Source organism: Simochromis diagramma, unplaced genomic scaffold, assembly GCF_900408965.1.
Source record: "Simochromis diagramma unplaced genomic scaffold, fSimDia1.1 OVJJ01000602.1, whole genome shotgun sequence".
Lineage (NCBI taxonomy): Eukaryota > Metazoa > Chordata > Actinopteri > Cichliformes > Cichlidae > Simochromis > Simochromis diagramma.
In genome coordinates this window covers 2,337,179-2,350,583 of record NW_024387040.1, presented here as the reverse complement: position 1 = coordinate 2,350,583, position 13,405 = coordinate 2,337,179, and the positions used below count along the sequence as shown (strand labels likewise).

General features: G+C 40.8%; 1 protein-coding gene across 2 annotated transcripts in view; it reads right to left on the bottom strand.

Annotated features, from left to right (window-relative positions):
- Positions 1–542: 542 nt before the first annotated feature.
- cntnap2a (contactin associated protein 2a) overlaps positions 543–13,405 on the bottom strand; it is a 371,460-nt gene continuing 358,597 nt past the window's right edge. For both annotated transcript variants that reach the window (XM_040044091.1, XM_040044092.1), the window contains 3 exons: positions 6,798–7,070; positions 3,949–4,020; positions 543–2,951 (listed from right to left, as the gene is read on the bottom strand). In XM_040044091.1, coding sequence (XP_039900025.1) covers positions 2,752–2,951; positions 3,949–4,020; positions 6,798–7,070 — 545 coding nt within the window. In that variant the 3' untranslated portion in view covers positions 543–2,751. The remainder of the gene's footprint in view (positions 2,952–3,948; positions 4,021–6,797; positions 7,071–13,405) is intronic.

Here is a 13,405-nt window from a genome sequence, read left to right as displayed (position 1 = left end):
CTAAGTGAACACATTTATCTACAACTTTATCGTCTTAAGGACACTTCAGTCCTTTTTTGTAGCGCCTCATTGCTTTGGGTACCTTTGTCAGCAAGTTTATATTTGATATACTTTCATATATTACTTATTACTGATTCTGAATATAATTCATCAGCTATGAGCTTTTAACTTTATTTAGTTTGGTAATCAGCTGTCATTAATCATCAGTGTGTATGCTCTGTGAATCTGGGTGACTAAGAAGGTGCACTATCAGCCCACCAGAGGGCAGCATATGACCTTCTGGAACTTCCACATTTGTTCATTACGGACTTTTCAAAGGAAAAACTACATAGCGTTTATTAAGTATTATATCAGTTTTATATAATTTTAACTTATATAAGTCGAACTAAAGCAAATAGGTTAGATTCTTCCATAGTCCCTGTTTCTTAATGGTTACATGGCTAAGACACAAAATGCTCCTTGAATATCTTTAGTACTGTCTTTGATGTGCATCATTACGCTGCGAGTGTCTGAACAAGAAGAAGAAGACGAAGAAACTGCTATTAAAGATCAAACACTCTTTATTGAACTCAAGAGAAGTAAAAGCAAAACATGTGGGTTAAGGTTTTGCCTGTCTGCGCTGATAATCAATTATCATCGCCGTTAAGTTCAAAACATATATCGAGGGTGAAGTTATGCATTTTAAAAGTCTGAAAATCAAAATCCAAAAACAACAAAGCATCGGTAGAGTCACTTGTTTGCCCTACGGGATGCGAAGTAAAAGCAGATGAATTCTTCTTTGAGGCCTCAGTAGAAGGCAAGCTGAGCTCAGCAGCTGCTCCTAATGTCTCACATGAAGTGATCCACAGCAAGCGCTCGATCACGAGGCGATTCGTGATTCACTGCGCGAGCGCCGTGGGAGCAATTTGATCAAACAGACATACAAAATAAAGCAACTTCACAACAAAATAGAGTTGGCAGCAGGTTTTAGCTGTAACACGTCGTTCTGTAGAAGCCATGGTAAGGTAAACAGGTAAACATAAAAACAACTTAAACATAAATAGATCATATTTGAATGCATGTTGGACCGCAGTTGCACACTGCAGGGTGACGCTCGTTTCTGCCTCCTCATCCTAAACGTGTTTTTCTTGCAAACGAGCAAATGACTCACACTTCATCAAACATGCATGTTGTTGTGTGCATGTGTGAGGGGAAGTGTAAGCGTGTGCGTTGAAGCTGCTACTGCTGCACAAATACTTGGAAAGTCTGGCTTTTTTTAAAATTTCAAAACAAGTTTTTTTTCCGACCAAGATTTTTCTGGGTAAGTGAACACAGCACCATTTAAATACAACATAAAAAAAAAACACCTGAAACCGCTATTAAGTCCGATTTCGTGCAGCAGCAGTCAAGTTTTTCTCGCAGGTTTGTGATAAGTAGTGTGAGGCAAGGCCAAACGGCTCAGCACCTTGAAGGCACGCTGGAATAATAAGCCAATTATCTTCTTAACTTCGTCCCAGGTGTTTTTCAGATATAAATTGATTTTTCATTTCACGCTGCTTCGCCCACTTAATGCCTAGTGCATCGATGAAAACTCAGTACGCATCAGTCAAGCTGTTTGGTCTGGTCTTCGCGCATGCCCAAACGGCCCCTTCTAAAGCTCATTTTGCCCTAATTCACCTACGCATATACGCATGCATGTGCTTTAAAAACTACAGCCCAACACTGGTTTCAAATGTATAAAAACAAAACAAAAAACCAACTCAAATATCAAATTGAACATGAAAATCTGACATAAGACTCAAGTGTTTGGCAAAGAAACAAACAAACATGCTGAAGCCCGCACGAGTAAAGGCTCGCAGATTCACTCATTCCAAATCCAAAGAAAGCTGCCGTGACGATGAAGATGAAGACGATGGCGATGATGGCGTCATGATTTCCCCATCATGCACTGAGAAACCCCTCGGTGCCCTTCCACAGAAAGGAGTGTCCCTTACAATCGAATGTCATAAGATTTAAACGTAAAACTCTGTATTTTACACGTTTATAATGCGACAGACGAGACGTGTGGCGCCACTCTCATATAGATATGAAATTTCTAATTTGCTTTATGCGTCTGACACTAAATAAATCTTTCGAGAAAAGGGAGAAAATAATATCGTATTTACAAGGTGACTTTTGGCATCCATATTCAGTTCTATATTACCACGACATGAATTATGTGACAAACTGGTGCATCCGCAGTTTGAAACAATAAAAAATACAAAGAAGAAGAAGAAAAAAGAAAGAATATAACAAAAACAAAGGTTTGGCATGTTGATTTGATCATTTTTGATATAAGAGTTTTGTTAAAATATAAAATCAAAACGCAACAGGGACTGGCAATAAACCTTTGCTATCACACGACCCAGTAAGTATAATTATTTGTCATATACAGTATTCAAAGGACTCCTGAAAACTCCCAAGCACGATACAAAGAAGGACAAGCCGGTTAGTATATACATGTACAGTCTCTTACAGCTGTGCTCAGTTGAATAAGTGTCCCTTCCTTCTGTTTCTAATACTCTGGATATATAAAAAAACAGAACAAAACAAAAGGATTTCTGTACAGTCTTCCCCATTGCCCCAACCTTCCTTGGGAGATTACTGTCCTTTTGAATAGCCAATCCTCTGTCCATTCTGTGATTGGCCTTGACTTAAACCACCTCTATCTCTGTGGCATCGGATGATCTAAAACATTGCTTTCCCTCTCTCAGAGTTCTTTCTGATTGGCTGTTAGATGAACCATTCCTTCTTTGATTCGTCAATGGTTTCTGGGTTGTCGGTGCCGATGATGGCCGTATCCGCTGATTCCGCGGCTGACTCCCCGCTGCCCTTTGCCTCGTTGGTGTGGTAAGTGCCTTTGTGACGGAACATGTAGCGGATCAGGAACACCAGAGTGCATAAGATGGTGAAGATCACCACTGCGATAATACCTGTAGTAGAGACAGAGAGGCTTTTTCAAATACTGCTACCAACCTGCTCCGACCATGAAATTCCTCATATGAGTCAATGTCTAAGCAAAGGCAAACACAGCTTGGTTCTGCCATCTCAACTGGGAGATTAATGTAATTAAAATGTATGTAATGCGATGTTTGTAATGTAATTAGAAACATTAGTGAACTGTAGTCTGTTTTTGGTAGTTTTTGGACAGAAAGAAGGAATTTGACTGTCACTTGAAAAGTATAAAGCAGACGTTTTTAATAGTTAACTATGATCAGAATGTCTGTGATGTAGCAGCTCATCCGGGTCATAATCCATCACAACCACAGGTTATTGTAATGTGTGAAGCACAGAGAGCAAATAAATAGTAAATGGGGCACTTAGCATTCAAGGCAGTTTCTTTTACAAGCCTCATTCACCCAATCACACACACATTTATACAAGTGCTTTTTTTAATACCAAAACTCCTTGTCTAACATTTACACACACTCCAGCGGATGCATCAGGTGGCAGCTTGGGGTTCAGTATCTCGCCCAAAGAAACTTTGACCTGCAGACTAGAGTACCCAGGGATCGCCACATTCTACCTCCTGAACCACAGCCGACCCAAGCGATAAAGCCCTGCTCAAATGTTTTGGGCAAGACACTTACCCCTCCCAAAGTAAAAGCTAGTGAAGATCAAAAGGTGCTAAATAAATGCCAACCACGTGGCTGTAGCTCAGGAGGCAGAGAAGGTCACCCACTATGCTGCAGTCTGCATGCCAAGCAAGCTACAGCAAGATACTGAACCCAGAGTTGCTCTCCGTTCCATTTATTAGAGTTTGACTGTCAGATAGAGAGTACTTAGGCTATACTTAGAACTATATAATAAATTATTAATAAACTCACTGAAAACTTTAAAGACCTCTTAAATGTGGAAAATCAATTAGCAATAAAAAAAAAACACGTTTAAGCACTTTTAACTTGATGATATGATAATGGCACTTTGTACCTCCAATGATGGCAGAGTCCCTGTTGACTCCATCGGGAATCACTCTCTCCTCATTAAAGGGGAACACTGCATCTAAACAAGGAATGAGAGAAAGACACAAAAACAAGCTGAAACAACAGTGACACAGAAATGCCCAGCAGATCAGGAAAGTGCCTTTTATATACGTACGATCTCTATCAACACAGAGCTTAATGGCGTCTCTGATGTTCTTCAGCAGTTAAAAGTCAAAAGGAACGATTGGTTGGAGAACGTTTGCTAATTAATAATGACGTGTCTTTGTCCTGTCTTCCTTCCTTCAACCCTAACCGGTCGTGGCAGATGGCCGCCCGTCCATGAGCCTCGTTCTGCTCGAGGTTTCTTCCTGTTAAAGGGAGTTTTTCCTTCCTGCTGTCACCAAAATGCATGCTCATAGGGGGTCAGCTAGATGCATATAAAATTACTACTGATAGATAAATAAATATATAACTACACCGTCTCATGCATTTCATGGTTTTCATTAATCATTCATCGAGCTCAAGCAGTTTACACGCCTGCTGCCACTGTTTAATTGCAGTGATATTCCCTGGATGTACAATGAGTGGATATGAAAAGAGTTGAGATGAGTGGAGGGTGTGTAATAAAAGAAAGAAGTAAAATGACATTGCTGAAATTGCCAATAACTTCTCTCAGCAGAGAGCTGCTAACTCTCTGCAGGCTTCCATAATCGAGCAGTTCTGTGCAAACACAACCTCAATATGCATATTTTAACACAGGAAAAACATCACCCTGCTATGAGCCCGTCAGCTATTTGTAATGCAGGCTGTACTGCCCATAGTTCTCCTGGGAAGTCACAAGCATGAGTAAGAATCAGTTTTAGCAAGCAGAATCATGGCCTGAATGCTTTGTTGTGCCAAACACATTTATTTTGCCAAGACGACCACTACAGTGTCTCTGTAGGTGCCTCTTGTTATTCTTTTTGTTTCGTTTTATTATTTTATTTTATTATTCGCATTATTATCAGAGTGGGGATTACGCTGGAGTGGACAGGAGGTGAGGGCCAGGTGGGGGAAAGTCAGTAGAAGTCAGTGGAGAAATAGAAAAAGAAAAGGGAAAGAAAGGGGTTAAGGCCCAATCTAAATCAATAATTTGAACCTACATAGTTTCAGGCAAATTAAACAATAGGCCAGAAAATACAGCTAGAATTTTTCTCTACTCTATTATTTTTTTGCTCATATAGAATAAACATGCTAGTCCACGCTTTGGTTCTCCAAAGCATGAAATCGACACGCATGCCAGCAGGATGAGATACTATATTTAACGTCAAGAAGTCACTAGTAAGCAAGGAAGGTATGAAGTACATTCCAGGGTCCTTCTATGCAAAAAATGATTAAGCTAGGTGGCTAATATGTATTTACATGTACAGTGTCCAGTGATTATTGGTGACCACCAGTGCTACCTCTCAGCCTCCTAGTAGATGCATCTATGGTATAAATGTGAAAATCCCAGGTGATTTTCAGATTAACCTCTGACGTTGATCTCAAGGTTGAGGTCAGTAAGATTTGAACTTGTCCAAGAATTGTAGTAGATGCACATATGGTATGGATTTTAAAAAATACTACGACGATTGGTTCTCAAGTTATTGCATTCGTATAATTGGGTATCCACGCCGCCCGCCTGGCAGGGTGACGGCAAAACCCCATCAGCCTTTTTACGGTGGGTCACACTTCAAAAATACAATATTTTAAGCTTTCAATTTTTTTTCTTTTAATTTAAGTTTGCTCATAAGCTCCTTACATGGACTCGCTCCAACCTGATTGGGTGAGTTCATCATGTTAAAACTGAATTTTAGTGAAAAAGTTACCAGAGCCTCTACTAGAAGTAGTGAGATTATAATAATAATTCAGCTGCTATACATCAAACAACAGCTAAAGAGGGACCACATCTGTGAGCATTCATTTTATGCTAATTATGTATTAAGTGTCATATTTCATGGTGTACGCCTTCTTATTTATTTCCTTTGTATTTTCGTATGCACCATGGATTTTTATTTATTATTTATGGATTTTTATGTTGTAATTTTATGTATTTCTTATCTGGACTATATTGTTGTGCATTGTCTGGTGGTGTTTTTGTTTTTTTAAAATATTTTTTTCTTATTTATTGTTTTGAAATTTAAATCATGGTTACCTCTGCTGCCTGCATATGCTTGGATGTAATTGGATAAAACTACAATGTATTTAAAAACAGAATAGAAAGGTGAGAACACAGAAAAGTAAACTGACAGAAATGAGAAAGGATGTCATCACCAACAAAAAGAAACTAACGCAAAAGAGTCGACTTGGCATCGCACAATCATTACGAAAGTGGAAGGATGGAGGGAGGTCTCAATATGTTATAGATCTGAGCTATCTATAGAGAACCTAAGGCAACATAAATAATAATCCACTTTGTAGACGGATGGCTGCGAGCAGACTTCGAGTGAGGACCTGGAGTCGAGATCGATGGACTGGATCAATTTCAGAGAGCTCAACGCTCCCAAAGGCACAGTTGGCACGGAGCCTGAGGAAAACGGATGCTTCCAGAATGATGACACTAAAAATACTAAAGACTGCCGCTGGATATATCATTAGTCTCTCTGTGTGTGTGTGTGTGTGTGTACGGACATGTAAACACACAAGTCTTAAACTAGCATTTCGAGGATACTTAATGAACTCTTGCTCTGCTGTGAAGAAAAACTTGGGGCTATAAAGGAGCTTTCCTTTACCACCCAGAACTAACACATCTGCATTAACTGTTCAGACTGCACAGCGTTGCTTTTTCTTATCAGTGAGAAAAATGAAAAATCAACCTGTTGAGCATGTTCCACTCACCTGTTTTGTCCAGATGCCAGGGATCTGTTGCAGCAGACATTGGTGGGATAGTGAGAGGTGATGCCCCGCAGTTGGACTCCACCAGTTTACCCTGGTAAGATGCAGGTGACGCAGCTGCAGGCTGCTTTTCTGTTGGCGTTGCCTGAGACTTTACGGCTGTTCTGAGTGCAGACTTGAGTGGGGCGATTCCGTTGAACTCCACCCGCGACAGGCAGCCAATGAAACCTGGGGTGTTGTAACGCTCGATGATGACTGGGTCTATGTGTCCAGTTTCTGCACAGAGACAGGATCGGAGAGAAGCTGTCATCACCAGATGACTTTTAAAGAACCTATCTGTTGAATGTTTACTGAGACAGGTTAGTTATCTGGAACTACAACTTGTAATTAGATACTGAGAGAAGAAACATCAGGATCTCTACAAATGACTACAGAGCTCGAAATAAACAATCGACAGACACAACAAACTCCACGTACAGCTCTGAACAGTCAAGCATTTGTAGGTGTCAGTTTTTGCTGATGTACAGACAAAACAAACCGATACTGTGCAAGTTCAATACACCCGGTCAGATTAGGAATCCACACAAGAGAGTGAAGGCGAGGTGGAGGAGGCAGAGGAGGTAGGAAGCAGAGGAGGAACACACACTGACCTCTAATGTCAAATTAGAAGATGAATAATGAATTACAACCCCTGCTGCTCTCACAGGCTTTGTTTCTCTGTCGCGCTCTGCTTTTCTGCAGTCACTCTTTTATTCATGGGTTGATTTAGCAGCACAGCAGTGAGGTGATATTTCATATTCAGCGTTTTTTTTATTTTGGTTTCAACCGAGCACGAATACACGTTGCTCATCCTGCTCTTTGTAAGCGGCACTTATAATCATATAACAAATGTTTATCACACTTTTGTGTGTACATACGGATGTTGAAAGCCCAAACAAGGGTTCATTTCTCTCGATCTTTTTATCGCAATGTAATCCGTATATAATCATAATCACATATATAAGTTAAAATAATGATAAAAAAGCTAGTTTTCTTCTTGTTGTCCACTGTGCTAACACATGACAGAAATAATTTGTAATAATTGCCATAATTTGGAGGGTAGGAAATTGCCCGAGGTCCACTTACTGCCAAGGCAATTCTGATAAATTCAGATGTTTAAAAGCAGCAATTTGTGCACTCATACAGCCGCCTCTCAGTCCAGCCCCCTCTCGCTCTTCTCAGTCCTTTGATTTTCATCCCCTTTTGTTTTTCAAACGAAAAGTACTTCAACACACAGACTCACACATAAATCAGCGCCTGAACTGCAGGTGGCCCGCCGAGCTCGGTCCAGCTGGGCCAATATCTTTGTTCAATCTGTGGATTTTGAGGGCCGTTTGTAGCTTGCACATGGCATATTTTCACGAGTGGAGAAATATCGATTTTTTTTTTTAACCCTAACAGTTATTTGGAGGCGACTGAGCAGTTGTTTGTTTTAGCGCTCATATGGCCCAAGGTCAAGCGTAAAAAAACAAACAAAAAAAACAAAAATTCCCTCAAAAAGGTCAGGTTATTCCAATAAAAATCACCAGAACAACATAATAGTACACCCACGCATGAATTATAACCCATGTGGTGGAAAACACCATGCAGGAGAAAAAGCCCTGCAGTTATTAAAACCCTTTATTGCAACACATAGCCAAGGCAGAGAAAAAGAGCCTTGAGACACAATCTGCAGACGAGTCTAGACAAACTCCCTGTTATCTCCAGTCCTTACGTTAAACCTTAGTGTCCAACCCTTATATCAAATCTGCACACTAAAACTGAATGGCCAGTCTAATGCAGAAGCTAAATCCCTTCGGCATGACAGTACACATTAATGCCCCCATAATATAAGAAACAAATTATAGGTGCAGACACACACTCACACACATATCCTCAAAGAAAATGGAAGAGATGTTTTTTTTTTGTCTGCAGGCTGCAGACAAAAAAACCAAAAAATCCCTCTAACACCTACAGTTCTGTGTAGACATGAAATAAACTTGCCATGCTGGCATAAACCTGGAAAGATAAAAACAACAACAACAAAAACACACAAAAAAGCTGCCATTGACACCTTTTGGGAAGATGAAAAATGTACTACCTCTACTTGTGTGTGTAGACAAAGCCAGGTTTAAATTTTAACATGCATGGCTGCAATGCTTCTGCACAACCATGCCACACCCAGAGGAAAGCGCTGGACAATCCCACAGATGAACAAGGGATGGCCAACTACAGTGCTCTGTGTATGTGTGTGTGTATGCACTGGTTTATTTAATGAATCCTGTTATGTTAGATGATGGGGTTCTGAGTATCTGGACATGGCTTATAATGCAATTCTCTCTCTTTATTCCATTTTCATGGGTCCAATACAAGTATGTACTGTACATGTGTGTGCTTGTGCACTATTGATTGTGCTACCAGGAACAGAGCCAAACACTACGTGAGTTTTCTTAGTATTCAGCTGAGCAGACCTCCTACAGACACTTGCACTGTTTGTATTCTGTGCAGTTTGTCTTTGTAGGTGGAAAACAATAATTATGCAGACACTTGTGTTGAAGGTATTCATTTTTATACGTGTACAGACGCACTCAAACTGAACTGCAGCTCTGCATCCCTCGGTCAATCAAGTCTCAGATCCGAGTCTCTCTTCACACCTTGAAAATGCCTCGGATGGTGAAACTGTAGGAATTTGCATATGCGTGGGGGTGTGCAAAATAGGTGGAGAGACAGGCACAGGATGGAAACAAGGGCCTTGCAGTATTAAAGTAAACACAGCCAGCAGATTACTGATAACACGTAAAATGAATATGAATGAAGCTCTTTCTCTCCTGTGTGCCTGAACATGTGTTGATCACTGCAGAGGTCTGTGTGTGAATACTAATAGGCTCTCCGTTGGGAGGCTCCTCTCCACATAATGCCATAGGCAATGCACTGAGAGTATAGCTGACAAGCTTCCCTTACAAATCCGAATGCTTGTAGTTTAAACGATATGAACATTATTCTTAAACATCACAAATGTTACACCATGCTTTCTATTTATTGTTAACGCGGCGACACCATTATATAAGTGATACTAGTACAGAAAACACTCCAGTGATTTTTACCTTGCAAGAAAACAACCTTTGTGCATCAGTCAGCTTCCTGTATTTAGACTCAACTATAGTATTATTCTATCAAATAAAATCATGCAGTATCTCAGGTCAGGAAAAACTGAACATTAGGTAACCAGAGATTTCTAATGGGTGGTTTGCTTGGCTCCAGTGCTTAACAACACATTAATACGTGATCATTAACAAGTAATATCACCTTGTCAGAGCCAGTCACCACAACCTCGCGGCTTGTAATCGCTTCTTTAGCTTGCCCTGATGGCGTCTTATGGAGCTTCCCAGACTAATCAATAAAACATGGGCACAAACAAACAGCTTTCCACACACTTAACATAATTAGAAAACAGAGGAGCATAATCCATTATGCTTTAGACTGAAATGATTTAATGTAGCATCATACGATACACAGAGCGTGTGTTGCATTGTGTCATGTATCATATAAGCCACCCTTATAAATATACCTAAAGACATGCTTGCTAGTGCACACGCATACACGACTGTAACAAGGTCAGCGTGTTGATCAGATGTGACCGGTGATATCGTATGCATAATTCAAAAGGTGAGGGAGCACATAAAGCTGCGAGGAGAGGCCTGCTGTGAAGATAATGGGTAGGTAGGGGATGTGTTTTGAGGTGGAAGAATTGCCTCAAGAGGAGGAAAAAATAGGAGAAGTTGGATGAAAAAACAGAAGGCAGGATGGAGACGACTGCAGAACTAGTAGTGAGGGAGGGTGTGGCTGCCTCTCCAAGAAGAAGTGGTGGTAAGTGGAAAGGTGAGAGACACGAGGGGAAAATAGGGTGTGGGAGAAAAGTCTCTGATCTGAACGTGTGTGTGTGTGTGTGTGCGTGTGTGTGTGTGGGGGGGGGGGGGGGGGGGGAGGAAAGAAATGGGGTGACAAGAAGGGTGCTCAAATGGAGGGGTGGAGGAGATCAAACACAGTTGCCATGGAAACAAATAGAAGCTGAAATAAGGGTGACAGAAGGAAAAAATAGGGGAGGTGGGTAATGAAAGTATGGAGCATTTGAGACGCATCAAAAATAACACTGATGTGAATCCACAAACCACACCCTTTGAACCACACAAACACACACATGCTGTCTGGTTGTTGGTCATGGCTGATGCAGGGAGGGTCAGAGAGAGAGAGACATTGAGAAAGATGGAGAGAGAAGTGAAAATTAAATCTTAAATTTAAGAAGAAAAAACATGTAACCTTGAGCACAGCTGCTTTTTGAGTTTTTGGTCCTTGTGTACTGCAGTATTTGGGAACTGTAGTACTTTTGCAAATGCGATAGTCTCCTGTTCATTGGAGCATTAGAAGAAATAAATAAATAAACAAACAAAATGAGCTGCAGTAAATGGACACGTGTAAAAAGGGCATTTGTGATGTAGAGGATGATGAGAGGGGTTGTAGAGCGAAACAGGTGAAGACCATCTGTGTTTTTGACATGGCAAACGCACCTGTGATGGCAACATCTGCCCATACTGACTACACACACGCAGACATGCACACATACACACATACACACACAGTCATATTCATCTGTTCCAAATCTAGCTTTTTGCTTCATCAGGATGTTTGGGATGTACAGACAATGAGCCAAAAACACAGCCATAACAGAAAACACGCATTAGCAAACAGAGCAGGGGAAAAAAAAAATTAATACCAGGCTCTCTGTGACAGCTCATTTCTCTTCCTGTGTATTTTCCCGCAATCCAATTAATCCCGCGGGTGGATTTCCTTGTAAATTCGAAAGCATCAAAAATTGCTCAAAGCATGAAAAAGAAAGAATCTACCTCGCTACCTCTGCTGCAAATTCAATTTGCGGTTCATATTCAAATGACTCACTCTGAACTGTAGAAGCCTTGGCACACTCATGCACAGGGACTAACACAAACAAATGGTGAAACATGCATGCATCAGAGTGTAGTTACCTATGTGGAGTTTGCGTCTACAGGCAGTCTGCTCAGCAAGCCTTCTTCCTCTCCTCTTCCTTTATATGTTCTTTCTGCCTGTTATGTGGATTTTCGTAGCACAGTACCACACTGGCAAGCACTTCTCTCTCTCTTGCCCGCTCTCTCACTTGCCCGCTCTCTCTCTCTCTCTCTCTGCACTGCAGTCCCACCCCCACTCTGAGACAGCAGCTGGAGAAAACCTGGATCTGGACTTATACTGGCCTGGATTAGGACTCCCCGGTACAAGTACAACTAAGGGTAATAGCCAGAGGACAGTATGATGTCATCCTATCACACACAAACTGCAGGCACCAAAAAAGGCACACTCAGATTATAGAAATGGAGACAGACAGCAGCCTCATCTAACACTAAGTTTCCCCAGCGTCAGGGTGTCTTGTGCATCCAAATGTAAAGAGCAAAACCCAAAAGGCAGTTTCTGAGATGCTTAGAAGAGAGGAAATTGATTGCACTTCATCCCGACATGCTTTAGAAATCGGCCAACAGCATGCATAATCAGCAGTCTTATGTAGAACTGGGTGCTGAGCCATCAACCTTTCCACAAAACTGTCATCAGCAGGACAGTACTTCAAATGATTTACTAATGCACTGGTGTTTCAGTATGCTGCAATGTTATGACCACTTTTTTTCTTCCACACAGCCTGAACTGTGTGAGGCAGACTTCTTGTCATTTCAAGACTTAAGACTTAAAGATGGTATTGCACGGTGGATCTGATGGTATTAATAATTCCATCGATGCTGACAAGATCTCACCGACACCACTGAAGCCCCAAATCGTGACAGACCCTTCAACATTTTTTAAACATTGTTTGTAGACACTGAATATTGTACCTCTCTCCTGACATTTTCTCTCCATACTGATGATGATTTGAGCCAAATCTTTCACATTTGCATTCATTTCATTTCATTTATTTATTTGTTTCACACATGGTTCAACAGTATTTCATTTCCTACATACAAATCCTCCTTCCCATTAATATAGCACTGCAGCCATGGGTGAAAAGGAGCAGGAAGAAGAATAAATTCTTATTAGCACCTGCCCCCTATCTGAATTCCAATATTTCTTACAAGTGGGCACCAACAACCCAAAAAGCACTCTAACATTTATCAATATGTAACAATGCAAAACAAAACAACAAATCAGTATGATCAACAATATACAACACTACTAGATGGCAAAGAAAAATTCCACTCCATAAGCCCTGTTGCCACTGATCTTCATTCCAGTTCTTGTGTAATTTTCACACCTCTCCATGTTTCTGTTCCTCAAGAATGACAGCCAACCTCCCGTTGAAACCATTTTCTTGTGGGATCAATAAAGTGTCTATTTATTTCTCATGAGTCTTCAGTGATAGATCAACAAAAGGTCTTAATATATCTCTCATGTCCCTTGTCTTTTGTACTCCATTTGTCCAGTATCCTCAAATCGTTTAAGGACACACTGCACACCCTGCCAAAATATGCCAAGTTTTAGGCTGACAGTTATTTGGGAATCACCTTGCTGGTGCAAAAATA